General features: G+C 42.9%; 1 protein-coding gene across 2 annotated transcripts; it reads left to right on the top strand.

The window, feature by feature from the left end:
- The first annotated feature begins 1,922 nt into the window (after positions 1-1,922).
- On the top strand, positions 1,923-25,102 carry syt13 (synaptotagmin XIII). Of its 2 annotated transcripts, none has more exons than XM_014175161.2 (6): positions 1,923-2,612; positions 4,932-5,154; positions 7,480-7,617; positions 13,258-13,559; positions 22,444-22,564; positions 22,748-25,102. In XM_014175161.2, the coding sequence occupies exons 1-6, from the start codon at positions 2,439-2,441 to the stop codon at positions 23,050-23,052; spliced, it is 1,263 nt and encodes a 420-aa protein (XP_014030636.1). In that variant the 5' UTR covers positions 1,923-2,438; the 3' UTR covers positions 23,053-25,102. The 2 variants fall into 2 exon arrangements, with proteins under 2 accessions (XP_014030636.1, XP_014030635.1); XM_014175160.2 differs by having other exon boundaries at positions 1,933-2,612; positions 22,441-22,564.
- The last annotated feature ends 1,243 nt before the right edge of the window (positions 25,103-26,345 follow it).

Below are 26,345 nucleotides of genomic sequence, written 5' to 3'. Positions count from 1 at the left end.
ATAAAATACTTTCACCAACTGTATGCCCTATTCAGGGAATTTCCTATTATAGGCATTGTGTGCACCTACGGTTATGGTGTACACTCTGGATTGTAGTAACATACTGTGTAGTAGCTTCCCTGTATTTGAGACCGGTCTTCTGGCCAAGCTTGGTTGATAGATCTGTGTGGCACATATAATGATCGGGACGTTATATCCTTGTGTATAGTACCAAAGATTATTATAGCTGGTAGTGCAGTGTTCCTGCTATGTATGATTGCGTGTTCAAGCCACCTGTTAAAGCAGGAATCAGGACTGACAATCCATGATATCAATTATAATTTTTACCATGAGGCTATATAGTGTTTTTTTTATATATATATATTGTATTTATTTAACCTGTATTTAACTAGGCAAGTCAGTTAAGAACAAAATCTTATTTACAATGACGGCCTACCCCGGCCAAACCCTAACCCGGACGACGCTGAGCCAATTGTGCACCGCCCTATGGGACTCCCAATCACAGCCGGTTGTAATACAGCCGGGAATCAAACCAGGGTCTGTAATGACACCACTAGCGCTGAGATGCAGAGCCTTAGACCGCTGCGGCACTCGGGAGCCTCCGATGTTTACATTTACTTTCTTTACGAACATTGGAGTAAAACAATCTTATAATTTGGGTTCTGATGGGGTATTACAGTTGAACTAAGCTCATGCTGCGTTAATAAATTGCATTCTTCAAGAATCAATGGCTACATATTAAGTTATACGTTAAAAAATGAATGAAGCAACTGCAGATTTTACTTTCTCTTACATCCTCAAGATGGCATCAAAGATTAGGCCTATTTTCTACATTGGGTAATCCTTCAATTCACATATTGTCCTCTGCATATTCATTTCAAATCCATGAATAAGTATTGTCTAAAAGGCACTTCCCTCACTGTCTGAAATGATAATATTGAATTTATTTATTTTATTTATATAACCTTTATTTAACTAGGTCAGTTAAGAACAAATTCTTATATACAATGACGGCCTACAAAAAGGCAAAAGGCCTCCTGCGAGTGTAACACTGGACGTAGATTGCTGGATACATGTATACCTATAGAATGCTATCTTTTTGTTTAAAATGTATAGATAAGCTGTGTTAAAAACGAGAGTTATGAACCAGTATTGCCTTCTGAATGAAAGCGGTCAGGAAAACCAAACTGAGGCATCATACGTCATACCTCATCACACAGTTTGGAGAGATGGCCAGTGCCCTGGGGGACATTTCAGGATGTGATTAATCTAGACAAGGGGATGGAATGTAAAAGAAGACTGAAGTGTTATTAAGTTATCCAGACAGCCATGATGATGGCTTTCATTATACAGCATGTTTCCAGAAGAGCTTGCAAAGTGAAACTACTTGCAGTCAGCTACTGCTGTTATGAATGAGCCTTTGAGCCTTTTCATTTGTCATGTTCAAGTACTATACTTTTGGTTACGGCAGTGCTAAAAACAGTGCTTTGCCCCAAGATGTTCACAGATTTTGAGGGTCTGTTTGTAGTGTGGGTTATGTTGTTTCCATGGAAACTGCATATTAATGCAAAAGTTGGGGGACCAAATATAGAATTTGACGGGAGATTTTCCCCCTCAGCGAGAATAGATTTGTTTTTGACTGTTCATGTGGCTAAATGAAATGTCTTCTTACTCTAGCAATTTTAGATTCAGAGAGATGTTTTATTCAGAGAGGTATCCTTTGCTTAGCCATGAGGAATAAACAGCAATATTGTGGTGGTGCGCATTCTCCTGGCTGAACAGCATAATGGGGATAGTGCGTTGAGAGAAGGGGAATGAGATCAGCCTATTTTTTTTTAACTTTCTGTTGGTGTGTAAAAAAAAAAAAGGTTATTCTGGGGAGTAGGATTTTTACCTCTGACGTCATTCAGATGCCAGACATGGATGTGTCTGAGGGCAACAGGAAAGTGGTAGTGGGGAAGAGAAGGAAGGAAGAGAAAGAAACGTAGAGCTAAAGAGCAAAAGAGACAGAGAAGGGAAGAATCAATGAAACATACATATTCTGTCCTAACCAGCTAGCAGCCAGCCAGTCTCTACCCTCCCACTCCTTTCTCTCCCTTTGTCTTTTCTCATCCCTCCTCTCACTGAATATATGCAAGTAGACAAGGCGGGCTTCCTCTCTCTCACGCTGTTCTCTTCTGCAGACAGGAACATTATCCCTCTGTCTCTGGATGAGGGAACTGCATACTGAAAGTGCTTGCATCCAACTGCTGGTACACGAATGAAGTGCAGTCTGTCTCCTGAAAAATCGTCCTATTTTTGTGGGACATTTGCTGCAGACTAACCAATCAGCATCTCCACATCTTTATTTGTAATGCTGCCTGAAGAGTAACTTGGACATTTTTAGCTTCCTTTCTTCTTCCTCTTTATTTTTTCTTGTGTTGCCCTTGTTGACCAGCATGATTTTCACCACAGCTGCTGTCCTTGGTGCCACGCTGGGCACTGCGTCAGGCATCCTCACTCTCTGTGGGCTCTCACTGATCTGCAGGTCCTGTAAGAAAGGCAAGCTGGAAAGTGGTGAAGATGCAGACCCAGAGAAGGCTAAACCCAGTGTTCTGCACTCCTCAGAGCAGGTGAGCTGCCCTTCTGCAGTACTTGCACATGGACTCAGATATTGGAGAACTTACTTTCCTGGGAGGGTAATTACCAGCACCGCATGTGACTTGGTGAATCTGTGTCACTAGGTTTATGTGACGTGGGACTGGAGTGAATGCCATGGTTATTGAGTGATAACATTGACTAAATGTCATATCACGTGTAGAGCTATCTCATAGGTGATCTATAATTGTAGTGCAGAAAGCTTTGTCCTGTATGTTTGATTTGAGTAACTACAGTTACTCTGAGTGGCATGACATCCTGGTAAATAACATAGCTAACTACAGTTGGTTAATACACTGACATAACAACTAGTCTTTAGATTTTTGAACAGGGAAGTTAGTGAGCTAAGACGATTCGCCATATCTGCTTATGACAACCTTTGATGTTGCCCTTAACTGATATATAGATTGTAACACAGGAAATGCAGCAGTAAAACATCAGATAGGGGTTACATTACAATAATGGACTGCGGTAAGATAGAGCCCTCCAATTGCCTCCTCTGATGATAATTTGTTGTAGTCTTTTTTACTGTTATGGGCACTGGAGTACAGTTAGTAGAGCACTGTATTCATGTTCCAATGGGCTGCAGGAGTCTTAACCTGTGACTCGACTTGTGGCATTGTATCAAAGTTCTGCTCACCAACCGTGTCCTTTCTGTGGGAAAGGTTGACTGTCTGTTGCAGTCCACTTTAGAGTGAACCCACCCATCCTCTCTCTGAGCCAAGCAGAAGGTGTCGCACGTATGTCCACATTTGACCTTGACTGATTAGTCATGGAGTGAGATTCCACAGCTTTGAAGCAGACTTAACACCTCAGCAACCACTTTGAAGAACTACAGTGTGTTTAATTGAAATTCCTATTTCCTTATGGGCTGTGTAGTGTTCCTGCATATGGGTCTCATTTGAAGATGGCTAAATAATGGTGTTAGATGCAGATACCCATCCGATGAGTTTGTGACGAGATGATGAGTGATTCAGAATCTTTCAGAGCGGAAAAAAACTGCTAGAACTAGCCTAATAATGAATGCATAGGTTCCCTGCACATCTGTGTCAGTGTAATTTGGGGAGGAGGGAGGAGCAGGGTACCCGTGCAGCTCACGCTACAACCTGGACTCAGGGGTAGACCTTATATAGTAAATGTAAATCCGGGACACTCCAATTAGTATGATATGTTAAGTTTTGTTTGGTATTTATTCATTTGTGGATGTCCATCATCCATTTTGTATGACATGTTATGAATTACAATTCTTATGAAATGTTATGATTTGCAATTTGTACAATATTTGACCAATTTGTAATGCTATGTTATGAATTCTAATTTGTTGTGGCTAACGTTAGCGAGGTGGCTAATGCTAATGTTAGCTAGGCGACTAACAATAGCTAGGCTAGGGGTTAGGGTTAGGGTTAGGAGTTAAGTTAAAGGATTGTTAGCGTTAAGGTTAGGGTTAGGAGTTAGGTTAAAGGCTTAAGGTTAAGCTAACATGCTAAGTAGTTGCTAATTAGCTAAAATGTTAAAGTTGTCTGTGCAGTTTGCGTTAATCCTTTAACATAACTCCTAACCTTCTGTCTTATGTAACCATACCAAATGTAATATATCATACCAGATTTACATTTACTATGTTAAGTCTAGTCTATGAGACCAGGCTGCACACAGTCTTCCTTTCCTCAGCTTACACAAGCCCTCACACATGATGCATGCTCCAGGGAGACACCATGTTCCAGTCAGCTTGCTTTTTGCAGTACTTTAAATGTGCTGCTAAGGAGGTGAAAGAACACTTGCTGGTTGGAGAGATAACAACCTTACCCTTTAGTCCTCCTCTGAAATGTTTATATCCCATTATGGAATGTAACATAACAATGTGCAATTTATTCCACAAGCATGAATAAAGTTCTATACTTTAACATAATGGCTACCAGTTACCAGTTTTAGAGTTTGATTTGGGAGAGTAATGATGCAAGCCCAGGAGAATGGATGGAAATTCTTATCAGTATAACCATAACTCACTCATATGAATGGACCACACTTAGCTGACTGTCAGAGAGGTGCATTCACTGTAAATTGATGTTCCATGTTTTCCTGTGAATTGCCAGACTGCAGTGATAATGGACTGTTATGGCCGTAATGAACCCCTCTGGGATTGGTTGCATACAGCAGGCTTGCTGTCTTTGAACTGCACGACCAACACTAAATCTTCATGAAAGCAGTCTACAAACTAGCTGTGATTTCTCACCACACATTGTTTCATAGTACAGTTTTATGAGCCTGTCTTTAACCAACTCTTCCTCCTCCTCTAGTTCAGTGTGGAAAAATCCACAGAGCCCATCCAACCAAGGACATTGTTGAAATTTCCCAAAATATACAAGCCCAAACCATCTGTGACCTCATCTGAGGTCATCAGCTACCCTGATCATGCTTCAGAGAAGGGGGGCGAACCCTCTCCCGAGGGACCCTCGACTGAGCCTGATGCTGGTAACCAAGCAACGGACAGCTCTGACACGTTCACGATCCTCAGACAAGGTAAACCCCAACCAATAACAAACACCCTGAATTAAACAAAATAAATCCCTTTATAATTTCCTGTTCTTTTCATAGCTACTATGCCTTCATCATGTTATACAATGTGTAATACTCTTCAGTTATTTAGAGTCAACATTTTTCAGGTGAAATTTTACATTTAAATGGATTTTTGGATTGCATCCACTTTTTCTCTGTAAATCGGAAAAACAATTCTTGGCAGAAACACATTTTGTTGGTAATTACTGTAATGAATCACTTCCTACTACTGTATTAGAGTTACCACTCACTCAGTCTAGATAATTGTATGTGTTGCTTAACGCACTTCTCCTTCTGCCAGAGAATTGTGATCAAAGGCTTTGCCCCGCTCTCCCTCCTTCCCTCCCTAGTCCCTACACTCATCCACTCAGTGTTATTGATGTGGTCAGTCAATGGAACCTAATGCATGATGGATAGGACTGGTCCCAGAGGGGTAAGAGCTTCATACTGCTATTCTTGGTGCTTTCTTACACCTGAATGCAGTTGCCTTACAGTAACGGACAGTTTGGCTATACTTGGCTATACATGGATACTTGGATTTATTATTTGAAAAAAAAAAAAACTATTAGCACACACCCTTGACTATTGTGTGTTAATTATTTATCAAATAATTGTTTCTAAAAAATATAAATAAAATGTAAGATACACTGATTTTCATGGTTTAGTTGATGCACACATTTACCATTCAATGTCCCTAGGAAGAAAAACAGCCGGACATTTCCACATAAAAGGACCCATGGGCACCAACATATTAGGTTCATATGAGCATATCACATTGGGTGTCAAATGAAAGCTAAGAGTCTATATTTTTGAGAAAGTAAGGCATATATACATTTTTCTAACATTTTCCTTCCTAACAATTTGGAATAAGCAAAGGCTTTGATTTCTGGTCAAACAGATGGAAAAGAGGTCTTAGAAAACATCTAACAGAAAAAGTCTAAAATGTATCAGAAATACATCAAAACACAATAATGTTGAAGTATAGACCCCTACCAACTAATACTAACAGTTATATTTCGTTTTGGAGAAATCTTTCTTCCTTCTGTAAGTTTAAGAAAAATTGCCTTATGCCTTGAAATTACGTTTCCAAAAACCCACATATCTTTAAGATATTTTCTCATTTCTCTCCCTCATGAGGGAGGATAATGAAAGTTCACAGAAGTAACAAGTAAAAGTAGACCTATCAATTAGTTATAGTATTTTTACTGATACCAATTTTGTTTATGAATTATTAAGTGATTAAAACTCGAAATTCCATGACCAAATCAGTAATGGAATTTCCGAAACATTGGTAACGGAATTTCTGCAATTGAATTGGCTACAATGGGAAATCATAGTAGTCACAAACCACAGTTGGGTTCACAAGTTTGGACCGCACAGTACATTACAGTAGAGTACAGTACAGCAAGGAAAAGTAGAGTATAGTTCAGTACAGTACTGGGGTAGAGTTCAGTACAGTACACAGTAGAGCACACTAGAGTTGAGTACACTAATGTACTGTACTGAACTCTACTGTACTGTACTGTACTGTACTGAACTCTACTGTACTGAACTCTACTCTACTGTGTTGTGCTGTGCTGTACTGAACTCTACTGCACTCTACTGTGCTGTACTTCGATGTCAAAACTTGTGAAACATAGTCGTCTATGATTGGTTCAGATTTGATATGGTCTGGACCAACCAAATTTGGTCTTGTTTGGGGGCAGAGCTCATTAAAATAATAGCCAGTGTATAGAATAATACCCAAATATGCAAAGGAGTATATTGTGTATTTCTACCTTTGTATACCTATTTAGGATACGTCACCATGAAGAGAATGACATTCATATCCATAATTATGCATTCCTGTGTAGTACAGATCACGGACCCATGAATAAATTCCGTTACCGGGTGTAAATCCACTTCACTTACTGTAGTTCAATAACCAAAATATATTTTTTCAAAGTCAATGTGTCATGTCATAGCTTTCATTATATCTGCAGACACCGTTAAATCTTAATTCAGAGCACATATTTAAGAGTTTTTAACGTGGACACATAAAAAAACTGGATATTTTCCCGAAATTCTGTTTCCAAACTTTGCATCTGCATATTTCTTCCAGTGAATGTGTTTTTGTAAAATGTTCAGTGTTAATTGTTAAAAGTAGTCCTCGTGGATGGAGTTGTATGGTTTGTAAAACTTTGAAATCAATGGTTTTTATTTGGCATACATTTTAAATAAAAAATCTGAGTCTCAACGCAAATCTGTAACGGTAGAATTTCCCAGCCCTAACGCCGCCTCTTTTCCCAGACTCAAAGGACGAAACCCCCTGTGCCAGGGATCTTACCAATGGGATGACAACAAGCAGCTCCATCCTCCACCCTAAGCTGCATTTCTCTCTCACCTATTATACCGACCAGAACGAGCTACACATCACCGTGATAGAAGGTAAGGCAACGATCTCAACAGTATCATCTGCCAGTATCTCCACTTCATGTAAATTATGAAGGGTGAGGTATCACAAAACATGACGTTGACCCTAGTTCACCTATTAAACATAAACTCAGCAAAAAAGAAATGTCCTCTCACTGTTAACTGCATTTATTTTCATCAAACTTAACATGTGTAAATATTTGTATGAACATAACAAGATTCAACAACTGAGACATAAACTGAACAAGTTCCACAGACATGTAACTAACAGAAATGGAATAATGTGTCCCTGAACAAAGGAGGGGTCAAAATCCAAAGTAACAGTCAGTATCTGGTGTGGCTACCAGCTGCATTAAGTACTGCAGTGCATCTCCTCCTCTTGGACTGCACCAGATTTGCCAGTTCTTGCTGTGAGATGTTACCCCACTCTTTCACCAAGGCACCTGCAAGTTCTCAGATATTTCTGTGGAGAATGGCCCTAGCCCTCACCCTAGCCCTCACCCTCCGATCCAACATGTCCCAGACGTGCTCAATGGGATTGAGATCCGGGCTCTTCGCTGGCCATGGCAGAACACTGACATTCCTGTCTTGCAGGAAATCACACACAGAACGAGCAGTATGGCTGGTGGCATTGTCATGCTGGAGGGTCATGTCAGGATGAGCCTGCAGGAAGGGTACCACATGAGGGAGGAGGATGTCTTCCCTGTAACGCACAGCATTGAGATTTCCTGCAATGACAACAAGCTCAGTCTGATGATGCTGTGACACAGCGCCCCAGACCATGACAGACCTTCCACCTCCAAATCGATCTTGCTTCAGAGTACAGGCCTCGGTGTAACGCTCATTCCTTCAACGATAAACGCGAATCCGACCATCACCCCTGGTGAGACAAAACCGCGACTCATCAGTGAAGAGCACCTTTTACCAGTCCTGTTTGGTCCAGCGACGGTGGGTTTGTGCCCATAGGTGACATTGTTGTCAGTGATGTCTGGTGAGGACTTGCCTTGCAACAAGCTTACAAGCCCTCAGTCCAGCCTCTCTCAGCCTATTGTGGACAGTCTGAGCACTGATGGAGGGATTGCGCGTTCCTGGTGTAACTCTGGCAGTTGTTGTTACCATCCTGTACCTGTCCCGCAGGTGTGATGTTCGGATGTACCGATCCTGTGCAGGTGTTGTTGCACGTGAACTGCCACTGCAAGGATGATCAGCTGTCCGTCCTGTAGCGCTGTCTTAGGCATCTCACAGTACGGACATTGCAATTTATTGCCCTCGCCACATGTGCAGTCCTCATGCCTCCTTGCAGCATGCCTAAGGCACATTCACACAGATGAGCAGGGACCATGGGCATCTTTCGTTTGGTGTTTTTCAGAGTCAGTAGAAATGCCTCTTTAGTCTACTAAGTTTTCATAACTGTGACCTTAATTGCCTACCGTCTGTAAGCTGTTAGTGTCTTAACGACCGTTCCACAGGTGCATGTTCATTCATTGTTTATGGTTCATTGAACAAGCATGGGAAACAGTGTTTAAACCCTTCACAAGGAAGATCTGTGAAGTTATTTGGATATTTACTAATTATCTTTGAAAGACAGGGTCCAGAAAGAGGGACATTTATTTTTTTGCTGAGTTTATTTAAGTACTTCCATGACAGTGCATTTCTTTGTCAAACCTAATTTATTAACATTATCTAAAGAGGTAAACAAACAGATGTCTTCTGCAAATAAAAACAAAGTTAGAGGAAAAAACTAATTGGCAGTTGTCTGCAAATGTAATAAATCAATGTGAGGCAACAGTCAATCAAGAGTAACAAATAGATGGAAATTGTCAAGGCTCAGGAGAAGACCCAGATGCAGACAGTTTCGAAGTAACAAAGGTTTATTACAGAAACAGGGGCAGGCAAACGATAGGTCAAGAGCAGGCAGAGGTCAGTAATCCAGAGCAGAGTCCAAAAGGTACAGAACGGCAGGCAGGGTCAGGGCAGGCAGAATGGTCGGAAACGGGAACTAGAGCAAGCTAGGCGCACGGGAAAACCGCTGGTAGGCTTGACGAAACAAAATGAGCTGGCAACAGACAGAGTACACCGGTATAAATACCCTGGGGATAATGGGGAAGATGGGCGACACCTGGAGGGGGGTGGAGACAAGCACAAAGACATATGAAACAGATCAAGGTGTGACAGGAAATTGTAAATGGAGACCTCACAACCCAATCCCATCAGTGCATCGTGTCTTGTGGAGCAATATTCCGAAGCCAATAAAGTGGCAAAGTGATGACGCACAAACACTGCCATACTGGCTTCATCGATTTCAATATTCTGCCTTGCTTCTTTTATATCCTCCATCTACAAAATAATTTATTTAATTTGTGGTGAGACAAAGCAATCCTCCGGTCTCCCCTCTTCATAAGACTGTGGGTAATTTGATAAGGGGTTGAGTAACTCGGACGCCTTTGCGTTGGCACTCTGTTGGCTGGTCCCCGTATGTGGATGCTTATCGACTGTAGATGCTGATGCGTCGCCCAATGAAAAGGTCAGCAATGCATCTACTTTGCCTTGCGGGTGGGTGGGTGTTAGTTGGTGTTGGGGGTAGGCTTGCAAGCTGTCACTCTGTTCACACCAGCATCATACGCTTGTTGACATATGCTAACGGAGGGCATAGGTTCAAATCAAATAAAATGTTATAAGTCATATGCGCCGAATACAACAGGTGTACAGTCGTGGCCAAAAGTTTTGAGAATGACACAAATATACATTTTCACAAAGTCTGCTGCCTCAGTGTCTTTAGATATTATTGTTTGTCCACCAGCCTCTTGAGGATTGACCACAAGTTCTCAATGGGATTAAGGTCTGGGGAGTTTCCTGGCCATGGACCCAAAATATCGATGTTTTGTTCCCCGAGCCACTTAGTTACCACTTTTGCCTTATGGCAAGGTGCTCCATCATGCTGTAAAAGGCATTGTTCGTCACCAAACTGTTCCTGGATGGTTGGGAGAAGTTGCTCTCGGAGGATGTGTTGGTACCATTCTTTATTCATGGCTGTGTTCTTAGGCAAAATTGTGAGTGAGCCCACTCCCTTGGCTGAGAAGCAACCCCACACATGAATGGTCTCAGGATGCTTTACTGTTGGTATGACACAGGACTAATGGTAGTGCTCACCATGTCTTCTCCGGACAAGCTTTTTTCCGGATGCCCCAAACAATCTGAAAGGGGATTCATCAGAGAAAATGACTTTACCCCAGTCCTCAGCAGTCCAATCCCTGTACCTTTTGCAGAATATCAGTCTGTCCCTGATGTTTTTCCTGGAGATAAGTGGCTTCTTTGCTGCCCTTCTTGACACCAGGCCATCCTCCAAAAGTCTTCGCCTCACTGTGCGTGCAGATACACTCACACCTGCCTGCTGCCATTCCTGAACAAGCTCTGTACTGGTGGTGCCACGATCCCGCAGCTGAATCAACTTTAGGAGATGGTCCTGGTGCTTGCTGGACTTTCTTGGGCGCCCTGAAGCCTTCTTCACAACAATTGAACCGTTCTCCTTGAAGTTCTTGATGATCCGATAAATGGTTGATTTAGGTGCAATCTTACTGGCAGCAATATCCTTGCCTGTGAAGCCCTTTTTGTGCAAAGCAAAGATGACGACACGTGTTTCCTTGCAGGTAACCATGGAGGACAGAGGAAGAACAATGATTCCAAGCACCACCCTCCTTTTGAAGCTTCCAGTCTGTTATTCGAACTCAATTAACATGACAGAGTGATCTCCAGCCTTGTCCTCGTCAACACTCACACCTGTGTTAACGAGAGAATCACTGACATGATGGCAGCTGGTCCTTTTGTGGCAGGGCTGAGATGCAGTGGAAATGTTTTTGGGGGATTCAGTTCATTTGCATGACAAAGAGGGACTTTGCAATTAATTGCAATTCATCTGATCACTCTTCATAACATTCTGGAGTATATGCAAATTGCCATCATACAAACTGAGGCAGCAGACTTTGTAAATATGTATATTTGTGTCATTCTCAAAACTTTTGGCCACGACTGTAGACCTTACAGTGAAATGTTTACTTATGAGCCCCTAATTAACAATGCAGTTTAAAAAAATACGGATAAGAATTTGAAATAAAAGTAACAAATAATTAAAGAGCAGCAGTAAAATAATAATAGCGAGACTATATACAGGGGGGGTAACGGTACAGAGTCAATGTGGGGGGCACCGGTTAGTTGAGGTAATATGTACATGTAGGTAGAGTTAATAAAGTGACTATGCATAGATGATAACAACAGAGAGTAGCAGCGGTGTAAAAAAGGGGGGGGGGAGCAATGCAAATAGTCTGGGTAGCCATTTGATTAGATGTTCAGGAGTTTTATGGCTTGGGGGTAGAAGCTGTTTAAAAGCCTCTTGGACCTAGACTTGGCGCTCCGGTACCGTGTGGTAGCAGAGGGAACAGTCTCTGACTAGGGTGGCAGGAGTATGACAATTTTAGGGCCTTCCTCTGACACCGCCTGGTATAGAGGTCCTGGGTGGCAGGAAGCTTGGCCCAGTAAATGTACTGAGCCGTTCACACTACCCTCTGTAGTGCCTTGTGGTCGGAGGCCGAGCAGTTGCCATACCAGGCAGTGATGCAACCAGTCAGGATGCTCTCGATGGTGCAGCTGTATAACCTTTTGAGGATCTGAGGACCCATGCCAAATCTTTTCAGTCTCCTGAGGGGGGAATAGGTTTTGTCGTGCCCTCTTCTCTGCAGGCCAGCTGTCTGTGAGTCCTGCCTCTTTGGTTTGTTTATCACCTGCCGTGTGCTCAGTTATATCTCATTATAACAAAGCCCTTAGCTTCACTAATTACTATTTTTATTTGCTGTTAGAGAAACTGTTGGAGAGACCTATGCCGGGTCTGCATAGTGCTTCTGCATTGTTTGTCATAAACACATCTACTAGGCATACGCATACTCTCCTTATTAATACATAGCCTATACAGTTCTAGCATCAGAGTATTCTACATAATAAGGTATTTGGCAGACCTTGTCATATATGCTTATTTCAGAAATAGGGAATTGGGAACAGCTAATGAGATTCTCTCTTCCACTAGCTTCGAGTCGAAGCTCGCATCCACTACAAGACCATGGTACTTGCCTACAGAGCAGCAAGACGAACTGCCCCTATCTACCTTCAAGCTATGCTCAAACCCTACACCCCAACCCGAATACTTCGTTGTGCCACCTCTGGTCTCTTAGCCCTCCCACCCCTAAAGCTCTTCTCTGTCCTGGCACCCCAATGGTGAAAGAAGCTAGGACAGTGGAGTCCCTGCCCATCTTCCGAAAACATTTGAAACCCTACCTCTTCAAAGAGTATCTTAAATAATCCCCCCCCCCTTAAAGAATGCCTTTTGTGAAAAAAACACTCACACTTTACTCCTCCCCTTACTAGCTCTGACTTTGCTAATAGCTACTTTACTGAGGAAAAATGTACTTACTATGACTGTGATATGTGGTTGTCCTACCTAGCTACTGTATCTTAAGATGAATGCACTAACTGTAAGTCTCTCTGGATAAGATCATCTGCTAAATTACTAAAATGTAAAAAATGTAATTAAAACTACATCAATAGACTGCTATTCTCATGGTTTGCTCCCCTCTCTCTGTTGCCTCCCCTCTCTGTCTTTCTCTGTAGCGGAGCATTTGTGTGTGGGGTCGGGCTGTGAGGGCTATGTGGCCGGAGTCCTGACCTTTGCAGCAGGACAGAGGGAGGCCCAGACCTCGTCGCGACGCCTGACCAGCCATACCCGCTGGGAGGAAGGATTGGTGTTCTCCCTGCCAGGAGGGTATGAGGTGGAGGGCGAAGTGGCTCTCTCCCTGCACAGTTGTGACCGCTTCTCCCAGAACACCAACCTCGGCGTTATGAGGTTCAAGCTGGTTGATGTGGGCATGATGTCCAACGCAGACTGCTGGGTCGACCTTCAACCACCAAAACAGGTAGGCTACCCTGTTCTTACCGTTGATATATAGTAGATGGCATTGGCTGCAAAGTTAAAGAGTGACTGCCCCTAAAAAACAACGAATCCTTCTGAAAATGGCCTATGTGGCATCGATATCAAATCAAATCAAATGTATTTATAAAGCCCTTCCTACATCAGCTGATATCTCAAAGTGCTGTACAGAAACCCAGCCTAAAACCCCAAACAGCAAGCAATGCAGGTGTAGAAGCACGGTGGCTAGGAAAAACTCCCTAGATTGGCCAGAACTTAGGAAGAAACCCAGAGAGGAACCAGGCTATGAGGGGTGGCCAGTCCTCTTCTGGCTGTGCCAGATGGAGATTATAACAGAACATGGCCAAGATGTTCAAATGTTCATAGATGACCAGCAGGGTCAAATAATAATAATCACAGTGGTTGTCGAGGGTGCAACAGGTCAGCACCTCAGGAGTAAATGTCAGTTGGCTTTTCATAGCCGATCATTCAGAGTATCTCTACCGCTCCTGCTGTCTCTAGAGAGTTGAAAACAGCAGGTCTGGGACAGGTAGCACGTCCGGTGAACAGGTCAGGGTTCCATAGCCGCAGGCACAACTGTTGAAACTGGAGCAGCAGCACGGCCAGGTGGACTGGGGACAGCAAGGAGTCATCAGGCCAGGTAGTCCTGAGGCATGGTCCTCAGGACTATGAGTCAGAAACATTTATTCTAGTAGGTCATTTTGGTCATGAAGTCAGTCTCGTCTAAAATAGAGTTTGGAACCTCGGTGCATCACAACGAGTAAATGAAGGTCGGGTTTGGATTACAAATATGTCAACAAATCATGCCCCCTTTTGCCAAGCTCCACGCGCAAATCGCCACTCTGCCCACTTCACTTACCTTCATTGAATGGGGCTCCGTTGTTTCATCGCCCCCAACCAACATGTTCAAAGGATCACGGCCGTTTGAGACTGAAAAGACTTATACGGATTGACCATGCAATGCATGCTTCCAGCAAGATGCACAGCCAGCAACTATGGTTTGCATGCCCTGCCGAAGGACTCTATCTTGCAGAATAGGTGGTTGGAGTTTGTTGGTCCCCAGTAGTGGTGAGAATACTGATAGCTAGACCATAGACTGCTGGTTATGTATCTGGTTATGTATATTGATATTCAATATCACGATAATCGCTAGCATAGCTGATGTTATTTGACGACATCATACTATGGCAAAGTTGTTTCCTACAAATGATTTGGCTAGCGATGTAATCTTATTTCCATGCCTAAATTATGTCTAGGGCACAATATAAATATTGTTATTCGAGAGATGTCCTATTTGCAACCAAACATGCAGTATAGAGACCAGCAAGGGGGCCCTCGCTGTGAACATTCCAATTGCAAGTATCCGGCCAGCAATCTTCACTTGTCTGCGGCAACAGCTTTCACAGGCTCATCATTTGTAAAAATACAGAAGGTAACCCACTTCATTACTTTGATACATTTGATAACCCAATTGTGAAACATAATTGATGTAAACTGACATTACTTGTTGCTTATTTTCTACTTTTTAGATGCATATAATGTCCGGGGCATAACCTAACTTGGTGGAACAAGCTTGATCTGAAGTGATAATAGAAAGATGAATGCAGCGATCAGGTTGGTTTCACTAGGCTAATCATAATCAGTGCTCTGTGTGTGTGTGTGTGTGTGTGTGTGTGTGTGCGTGCGTGCGTGCGACCGACCGACCGACCGACGACCAGTGTCTTTGATGAGGGGCCAGTAGCTGATCTACGCTGCTATGCCCATCAAAGGGGCTCTGGCAAATACCTCACTTCCAGCCTCACCTCTTACCTGCTCACCAACGGTCATTGATGGGGAGAACAGCATTAGATAGGTTTAGTCTGACTTGTTAAAACGTCAACATAGTACCTGTTTGTGCATCAGATATTACCTATCCTAACTGCCATTGGTAATAGAACAGTGACTATGTGCATATGTGTTCACAGAAACATGTATGGAGCCAGTACATGGAGACTTGCAAGATGATGTGATGAAGTCCAGACTAACAGATGGGCTTGATACTAATGTATCTGAATGGAGAGAGATCTTGCACTCTGCATAAACATTTTACTAGAAACAACTTTTACTTGTATTGTCTTTTTTTATGCATTTATTTATTTAAAAAATAAATACATTTGTGAATTGAATGGTATCAGTCAACATGGGGAGGGAGAAACCATGTGTATTCTACATCTGATCAGGGAACTCCTTTTGTATACTGGATACCACACAGGAAGGTACTGTATGACCACTCTGACATGTTTGCCAAGGTAGCCCCTTTACCACCAGACAAAAATGTTCATAGTCACAGTGTCTGTATCAGCTGGGAATGACAATGAAAGGTGTTCATTGTTATGTTAGCAGAACACTGCTTCTATGGTATTATGTAAAGGGTTGTTTATTCTACATGGACCTGCTACTACATTTAAAGGTTATCAAAAAAACCACTTAGTTTAAAATGTCTACAAGAATGCAATAGCAATTGGGGAGACACAGCTGCTGGCAAGGTTCTGACAGATGGGTGTGTCTTGGTGGTGGCAAGGACACACCTAAGATACACCCACGTCAAACCACACCCCCAAGCCAACTTGAATTTGTTTTCTGTCATAGCCGCCGACATTTCTTGAGGAGTGTCACATATACGCCGGGAGTCAGGATGCAGGTGCAGAAGGTGAGTTTAATAATGATGAATGCAGATAAGTAAAACACGAGAAGCGTACAGAACATGAATCAAAACAAACCAATACTGCCTGATGACTGAGGCTACTGAGGACTAAATAAAGGGAAGGTAATCAAGGTGATGATGAAGTCCAGGTGTGCGTAATGATGGGAAGCAAGTGTGCGTAATGATGGGGAGCAGGTGTACTTAATGATGGGTGTAGGGCCGGTGGTTAGTAGACCAGCGACGTCGAGCACTGAAGAGGGGCAGCAACAACCATAACAGTGGTGAAACCATCAGAAAGGGGGGAGATCAGTAACAAAGTCTATGGACAGATGGGACCAAGGCCGCTGAGGCACGGGAAGGGGAAGTAATTTCCCTGCTGGAGCGTGCCGGGGAGATTTGGTTTGTGCACATACAGAGCAGGAGTTGACATAGCGTGCGACGTCCTGTGCCAAGGTGGGCCACCAGTATTTATCGGAGAGGGATTGGATGGTGCAGGTGATACCTGGGTGTCCAGCGGCAAGGGATGTGTGTGCCCAGGTCAACAGCCGATCTCTTACCCCGTGGGGATGGAGATGCGCTCTGGAGGTGTTTGGTATGCGTAACTGGCTGTAAGGGAGTCAGGCACAAGAGAGCAGAAGTTGGGTAGCCAAAGGAGCCTTTTATTTCGGCGAACAAAACACACGGCACTAAGAACACTAAACACAATATGGGTTGACATAACCCAGCGCAAACCAGTCTAGCGTGTACATACACAAATCAACAAACAATTCCACACACAGACATGGGGGGGAACAGAGGGTTATATACACGTCTAATACTGAGGGAATTGAAACCAGGTGTGTCAGAAAACAAGACAAGACAAATGGAAAAATGAAAGGTGGATTGGTGATGGCTAGAAAACCGGTGACGTCGACCGCCGAACGCTGCCCGAACAAGGAGAGGAACCGACTTCGGAGGAAGTCGTGACAGAAGGACAGGTAGCCGGAGTGGATTCCCTTTACAGAGCCTGGCGGATGTCCATATCTACATCCCAAAACAAGGGGCCAACAATACAGGAGGACAGATTGATGGGCTGAAGATCACTCACAGAACTCTCAACCAACGTGGAACCACAGGGTATGGGATAGCAGGTCCTCCTGCATCCTGTTCCCCAGGCGGTGATATTCATCCTCAACCAGGAGATGGTGGGGTTATGTCGTTGGAGCCACGGGAGGCCGAGGATGACTTTGTGTACAGGAGCGGTGATGATGAGGAAGGGAAGGCTTTCCTGGTGCATGGGTCCCATGGTGAGGGTGAGTGGTGCTGTGATGTGCGTGATAGTGCCAGATCCCAATGGTCGATTATCCAGGGCTTGGACCGGAAAAGGAGAGGAGAGCAGGTACAAGGTTAGGTTCAGGGAGGAGGCGAGGGCTTGGTCGATTAAATTCCCTGCAGCACCGGAGTCCACTATTGCTGTAGAGACAACCCCTGAGGGACAGCCAGCCAGTGAAATGGAAACCAGAAAGGGTTTGGTGGGAAACGGTGATGATTGGATACTCAAAGCCTACCTTGGGAGACGGAAGATCATAGGGTTGCCCTTCTGCCATAGTGGACCCCGGGTTAGGACACACCGGACACCACTGAAGCTGGTGCCCCTCCTGGCCGCAATAGGGACAGAGCCCCAGCTTTCTCCGGCGACGCCGCTCTGCCGTGGAGAAGTGTGTGGCCCCTACCTCCATGGGTTCAGGCTCTGCCTCACAACAGCCAAAGGAGGAGGGCGAGGAAAGAGGTAGGTGCCGGCGCTCCCAAACAAGGTTATCCAGACGGAGGCCATCGCGATGAGTGCGTCCAAGGATAAGTTGTCATCCCGACACACCAACTCCGTTTGGACCTCTCCGCGCAGTCCTCACCGGCTCATTCCATCTGCTGGAGGCTGCCACAGTCTGAAATCTGAGGGCGTACTTCGCAGCGGTCTGGGCACCCTATTGGAGTTGGAGAAGTCGCTCCCCTCCCTTCTGCCCTCTGAAGGATGGTCGAAGACCGCCTTGAACAGACCCATGAACCTCTCATAGGATCCCAGCTCTTCCTCTCCTCTCTCCCAGACGGACGTGGCAAGACAAAAAACGAGGCCAAATCACCGGGTGCAGTTCCCCTTTAATATTATTATATTTTTTGTCAATTGAATTGTGTAGGACTGTGTTCCTCTTCAAGACCATCATATATATAATTTTTTGTAATGAGGAGTACTATAACTTTATTTTCTTTAGAAGACTGGGTGGAATCATGAGTGATTCTGAATTGGGGTGAGATGCGTCACTATGTGTTTAGTGTGTTTCCACTAACTATCTCGAACCTGTGCTAATTGTGTCTCCTCTGCTTCTCTGAGCTGTCAGAAGGTGTTCATTATAAAAAGTAGGCGTTGCCATGGCATCCTTCGAGAGACCCTACCCCTCTGTGATCTGATAGTGACTTGAGCCATCCCAGCTCTCAAACAAGACAACTGTTCTGTAGATCTGGTGAAACTGAATACTAGGCACTGTGATCAAAATATTGTTTTATTCAAGGCCAAACTAATTTAGCTCAATGGCTAGGTTTGGTCTGCCTGTCTGTATGGCTACCCTGTAACAAGCACTGTTAAGCCTGCTCAAGATACAGTTATAACCATCCGCCTTTATGTTAACCTAAAGATGATTTAGTAAAAAGGACAGCAACTCAAGCTGCTATAGAAAAATGCAATCCATTTCACGCCTCAGTCTCAGTGACACAGGGAGGATTTGTATATAGAGTTGAAAGGGAGATTGTTGTTGGTCGTTTTGATTGAAATCTCTGAAAGGATTGAGTACATACAGAGAGAAAAAATGTATACTGCAAGTCCTTTTGAGTTTATTCAGCTTCTGATCCATTTGCAAGGCTGGGAAGCCTTAAAAAAAAGGGGTTTATAAGAAACCCAATTTGATCTTGTTTCTCTTTTCTGTCAGAACAGCTCATTCTGTCTACCCACAAGCTGTTCTTCAATTAAAACTTCAGCTACAGGGACACCTGTGTGAAAATAAACATTTAATAAAAAACAGCCAGCTCTCCAGTCTTTCATGGCTGCTGCATCGTGAGCCTCCAAGCTAGGCAGCAGATCAGAATCTACGTCATCACAAACCCTGGGGATTTTTTTTCTTTCAGGGATGCGCAAGAGAGCATGAAGTCCTGCCAGGAATCACAAATAGGGATGATGGAGGGCTGGAGAGGGAGTGGGAGATGACGGAGAGAGATACGAGGATGACATGAGATAAATAAGTCATGCCAAAGATAAAAAGGAAGAGCAGATAGAGGAGACAGAGGACAGGAGGAGGCTGAGAGATGTAGGGAGGGGAAGGCGGGAGTTTGTATGATGTAGGTTGTGACGCAAGTGATACACCCCTGCGGAAAAAAAACGATGAATTATTTCCTAATTGAACACAGTGAGAAGTTTCTCAGCTCTTTATTTAATGGTCATAGCTGCATAGAGAGAACACAGGAGCAGATGGGGCTGACAGAAGCCAGGGATGACACACACAGCAGTAGACTGCGCTATAGCTCCTCAGGAAATCACACACTATGATACTACACTGAAGAAAGATAGGAGATATTTTATTTATTAGATGTCCACTGAAAGAGAGAAAAACATTTTCATGAAACCGTTGATTTGGTTGTAAACTCAGCAAAAAAAGAAACGTCCTCTGACTGTCAACTGCGTTTATTTTCTGCAAAATTCACGTGTAAATATTTGTATAAACATAACAAGATTCAACAACTGAGACATAAACTGAACAAGTTCCACAGACATGTGACTCACAGAAATGGAAAAATGTGTCCCTGAACAAAGGGGGGTCAAAATCAAAAGTAACAGTCAGTATCTGGTGTGGCCACCAGCTGCATTAAGTACTGCAGTGCATCTCCTCCTCATGGACTGCACCAGATTTTTGCCAGGTCTTGCTGTGAGATGTTACCCCACTCTTCCACCAAGGCACCTGCAAGTTCCCAGACATTTCTGTGGAGAATGGCCCTAGACCTCACCCTCCGATCCAACATCCCAGACGTGCTCAATAGGATTGAGATCCGGGCTCTTCACTGGCCATGGCAGAACACTGACATTCCTGTCTTGCAGGAAATCACGCACAGACGAGCAGTATGGCTGGTGGCATTGTCATGCTGGAGGGTCATGTCAGGATGAGCCTGCAGGAAGGGTACCACATGAGGGAGGAGGATGTCTTCCCTGTAACGCACAGCGTTGAGATTTCCTGCAATGACAACAAGCTCAGTCCGATGATGCTGTGACACACCGCCCCAGACCATGACAGACCATCCACCTCCAAATCAATCCCGCTTCAGAGTCCAGGCCTATGTGTAACGCTCATTCCATCGACAATAAACGCAAATCCGACCATCACCCCTGCTGAGACAAAACCGCGACTCATCAGTGAAGAGCACTTTTTGCCAGTCCTGTCTGGTCCAGTGACGGTGGGTTTGTGCCCATAGACGATGTTGTTGTCAGTGATGTCTGGTGAGGACCTGCCTTAACAACAGGCCTACAAGCCCTCAGTACAGCCTCTCTCAGCCTATTGTGGACAGTCTGAGCACTGATGGAGAGATTGTGCGTTCCTGGTGTAACTCGGGCAGTTGTTGTTGCCATTCTGTACCTGTCCCGCAGGTGTGATGTTCGGATGTACCGATCCTGTGCAGGTGTTGTTATACGTGGTCTGCCACTGCGAGGACAATCAGCTGTCCGTCCTGGCTCCCTGTTGCGCTGTCTTAGGCATCTCAGTACGGACATTGCAATTTATTGCCCTGGCCACATCTGCAGTCCTCATGCCTCCTTGCAGCATGCCTAAGGCACATTCACGCAGATGAGCAGGCACCCTGGGCATCTTTCTTTTTGTGTTTTTCAGAGTCAGTAGAAGTGCCTCTTTAGTGTCCTAAGTTTTCACAACTGTGACCTTAATTGCCTACCATCTGTAAGCTGTTAGTGTCTTAACGACCGTTCCACAAGTGCATGTTCATTAATTGTTTATGGTTCATTGAACAAGCATGAGAAACAGTGTTTAAACCCTTCACAATGAAGATCTGTGAAGTTATTTGGATTTTCACAAATTATCTTTGAAAGACAGGGTCCTGAAAAAGGAACGTTTATTTTTTTGCTGAGTTTAGTTGTATAGGGTTATGACTCAGAGAAGAACACTATTCAAAGAACAAGACTACCCCATTCCCTTTGCATCGATTACTTAACACTTCTTTGATATATTGCTCACAGGAAATCCAAGAGTGAAGTCAGGCTGCTACTTTAAAGTGTTTACTTTCCATGGATCGCAGATTATAAAGGGACGCTCAAGCTGTAAAATTGTACTGAGCTCTTTGGTGCTGTTAAAATGATGTAGTTAAGATGTCATTTTCAAGCACCCCCTAAAAAAGCAAATTATGCCTTGTCTATGCTGCATATTGACTAATGCATAATCCTTGACTTTTTGTCCATTAGTGGGCTCCCTATTTTTTGTGTGGCCTGTTTGGACATAATACGAACCACTTCCTCTTATGTGCACTACTGGAAGACCAAAGATCCTAGATATCAATCACTTTCACTAATCAACCCTCCGCAAAGTTGGCTAACAGTTTGACAAAAGGTGGAGTGTTGACTGTAAAGCCTCTCCGTCACACACGTTACGTTCAAATGATATTACTTTTACAACAGACTCTTTCCTGGTTGTAAGAGTCTCTGATATTCCACTTAGTAAAGTGACATATTGGTGCATTTTGCAGTATGGGCGTGGGCACGAAGACCATTTACGAAAGTGGCACGATTTCAGATCAATATGAGATTGACCAGTAGCATCAGAAGCATAATAGCAGTGATTATAATGATTTTGTGCCTAATGAATCCTAATCTTTCTGAGGCACAGAGGTGACTCACACAGCCATTCATCCAGTCCATTTGATTACTAGTGAATCGGACCTTTGTGTCCGTTAATGATGGCGTCAAGGTAACAGGCACGTGTACACACCTTATTGTCATTCATAAATGGACATTGCTTGTTTTGATATTTGTTCTAACCTATGTATACCAAAATCTGTTTGTGTGTTGAAGTTTTCTGCGCGGTGTTTTTTGTCATTATTTGCAGAGTAAAGGTTTTCGTGTGACCTGTTCTAATCACAGTGAATTGGTGTGATTGACTATAATCAGCAGGATGTCCAGTCAGCTGGAGAGCTCCTGCTGTCCATAAGTTATCTACCTGCAGCCAACCGGCTGGGAGTAGTGGTGATGAAGGCTAGAGGACTACAGTCGGACAAGCTGAAGGACTCCATAGGTACACCCTGTTTATTAATATAACCCATTGCAGCTCATATTGTATGATGCCTACAACTGCTCATCAAATTATACAACTATGAACGGATAATTCATCCACAGGTTGACAACAGAGTATACTAAGATAGAAAAAATATTTGTTGGTGGATTTCACTGTAGCAAAAGCCTTGTTCCTTGTTCCTAGACCTGTCTGTGAAACTGGCCCTGAAGCACCAGACTACCAAGCTGAAGAAGAAGCAGACGCGACGGGTCAAGCACAAGATGAACCCAGTGTGGAATGAGATGATGATGCTGGAGGTTCCCCGCGAGCTGCTGTCTAAATCCAGTCTGGACTTGGAAGTGTTGAACCAGGCAAGTCCTGGTGAGCAGGAGTCCCTGGGCCGCTGTCAGTTGGGTTTACAGGCCTCTAATACTGGCCTCCAACACTGGCAGCAGATGCTAGACAACCCCCGTAAGCAGATCGCCATGTGGCACCCACTGTATGACTAAGATAACCACCTGTCCGCTTTGCCATTCCAAATACCCAAATAGTATACCACACATACAAATGTAACCGTACAAGGCTGGACTGAGTAATTCCTGATCTGGGGGGGGTCAACTGCCTTCCTGGATCAGGATTTAAGAGCCTAAATCTATGTATCCACTTATATGGAAATTATCCCATTGCCTGCAATTATTTATCCCACAGCATCCTATAACATATCAACAATAGCATACACCGAACTGACATAACACTGGATATCACAGAATTACCCAAGATTTCCAACTATGAACACATTTTATATATTCAATGAAACTCATCAATGCAATGTAATACTTGTAGTACCTATATTTAACCACCTCTTTGATCTGTTTTTTATAGCTGAACAGAATGAATATGATAAGTAATGTCTGTGTTTCTGTGGTATACGGGATTATGTATATGGTATGTAATGGTATGATAAATATAATAGAATTATTCTACAGTAGAGCTGTCATTTTATTTGTAAAGTGATGTATTCACACACTTGGAAAGCAATCGAGAAAATGCACCTAGCGGAAAGTAAAAGGCCTGCCAATATTGAATGGATAGGAGATTCAAAAGCCCTGTGATGGAATTACAGTGGACTAAATGTTTAAAGTTGATCTCATTACCCAGGGTCTAAAAACGGCAGCTAAAGTTATACAAATGATGTATGAACAAAAAAAAATCATGCAGTGTTTAATCAGGTAATATACGGTATTTGTCATATTTATGAATATGTGCAGCTGTATTTTATCTTTGGAGAATACGAGAGTTGTTACACATGTTCTATTTAAAGTAGTTCAATACAACTATCAACTTATCACATTTCACACCTGGTTCCATTCAACCTGCTTTGCTTCAGTTATTATGTACAAAAAGGTATTTTTCTCCAATGTAGTTTTACTTTTACATAGCTTTTGTCAAGTGAACTGCTATAGACTGCGCCAGTGAGAAACATACTGTGTAATTTTAAACTTTACATACAGACACACAAAATGTGTGAAAATAAAAACCTACCTGCATGATCTTTAAAATCTGTAATGCCAAAATCTGTTTCTAGTCGAATTAAACTGAGGATGTGCAAATACCCAGGCATCCAGAGAGCACTATGTACAGTATCAGCCCATAACACCACATCCGGGCAGACATTGATGTAATATATCTATTTATTGATACTTCCTATACTCAGAGCTCCTTATGCGTAACTGATATAACCTTGGACCTGGCCTGCTATACAGTAGCTAGCTTTTCATAGCTAGCTGAATGAGCACTGCCATTATCATGTTGAGATGAAGTTACACATTCATATCACCCATCCAAGCCATTTCACAAAAAAACAAGATTTACTGTAACAGACCGGAATATAATCAACCTATTAAATGATAACTATGGCTAGTTCACATGCACGTGTTGTATTTACAAGAACACTGGTAATACTGTATGCTGAGTTTTTTTGTTGTTGTTGTAAATCATGTCACTCTTAAAAGTGCAACAAGGGATTAATCTCTGTCAATACACCTACGTAAATCCTACTCAATGTGCGTAGCCTACTCCTTGACTCACAATCACAGGCTTATATTTTCTGCTGAAAAAAAAAGTGTTGCCGTTTCCATTTTAAAACAAATGTATATTTTTTTCGATGAAATTATTTCAACATATGTCTTATTTTGAGTGCTTATTGTACTTAGGCCTTAGGTCATCATTTGTAGATATTGAAAGTTAGTCCTTTTTTAAAGACCTATCTTCATGAGACTCTGATTGATCATTTGCCAGATTGTTTTAGGATGCCATGGCCATTATATTCCTGCCTATTTGTTAAGATATGAGCAATCTACTGTGTAAGTAATGCAACCATAAGTAAGTAAGTAAGTAGTGCAACCATTATGCATGCGATGGTGTGCAAAGCGCATACTTACTAGCCCTAAAGAACAGCACTTCCAACTAATGATGTAGCTACATTGTTATGTAAAATAACTGGTGCAGATGCAGTGGTTGGATAAAAAGCAACAATAAATCATCCAGCATTTCCAGGCAGTTGTCTTCTGTGGACTATCCATTACAATCTCCCTGCAGCTGCAGACATGGCCAGAATGAATAATGAATGTTGTTTCCAATGTGCCGATTATATAACATAACCAATATTACAGTTCACAGTTCATCAACCTCAAAATCCATCATGGCCCCTAAACGAAAAGAGAGAAAAACGATGGGACATTTTTTATCCATCGCCTGGCTAGGACAACATGAACCTGGAAGAATAATTGCAATGATGAGAACCAAGAAATAAACCCACTGATTCATTAATAAGTGAACCGTACTGACTAGATCAGCCTGTCCCATGGGTCTGATACTTCTCTTTTCAGTTTAAAATGGAATAAAGTGCCTGTTGCTGCCTAGTTCTGTTTCAGCCATTGTCTTGGCCAGAGTCAAATCTGATGTAGGACAATGTGATGAGGCTTAACAGTTGTGACATCATTGTGTAATGAATAAATAAAATTACCAAAATCAAGTATTGTCTAGCTCGAACCAAGAGGTTTATTTTGACTAATAAGCCACAGTTTCAAATGTTCTAGCTCAATACAGACTGGGTTAGACTTAAAGCACCTATAAATAATCAGTTGGCATTAAAAAATAATGGCACTTGCAGGAAGTGAGATAGAGTATATTTTCCAAATGAAATGTAGAAAAGTGGTCTGTGGATGCCAAAGACACAACCCTTATTATATAAACATTTATGCGACTTTCTATAGTCTTCAACAATACATAAGACTTTAACAATACATAATACAAATAACAGGGCAGATAGCAAATGCAAATAATAGAAAGAAGATATATATATATATATACACACACACACAGTACCAGTCAAAAGTTTGGATACACCTAATCATTCATGATTTGTTTTTAGTTTTTTACTATTTTCTACATTGTAGAATAATAGTGAAGACATCACAACTATTAAATAACACATATGGAATCATGTAGTAACCAAAAAAGTGTTAAACAAATAAAAAATACATTTGAAATTTTTGAATTTAAAAATAGCCACCCTTTGCCTTGACAATTTTGCACACTCTTGGCAGTCTGTCAACCAGCTTCACCTGGAATGCTTTTCCAACAGTCTTGAAGGAGTTCACACATATGCTGAGCACTTGTTGGCTGCTTTTCCTTCACTCTGCCGTCCGACTCATCCCAAACATCTCAATTTGGTTGAGGTCGTGGGATTGTGGAGGCCAGGTCATCTGATGCAGCATTCCATCACTCTCCTTCTTGGTCA

The sequence above is a fragment of the Salmo salar genome, chromosome ssa26 (assembly GCF_905237065.1).
Source record: "Salmo salar chromosome ssa26, Ssal_v3.1, whole genome shotgun sequence".
Classification (NCBI taxonomy): Eukaryota; Metazoa; Chordata; class Actinopteri; order Salmoniformes; family Salmonidae; genus Salmo; species Salmo salar.
Note: the sequence above shows the minus strand (reverse complement) of the source record. Positions and strands in the feature narration are given on the sequence as shown.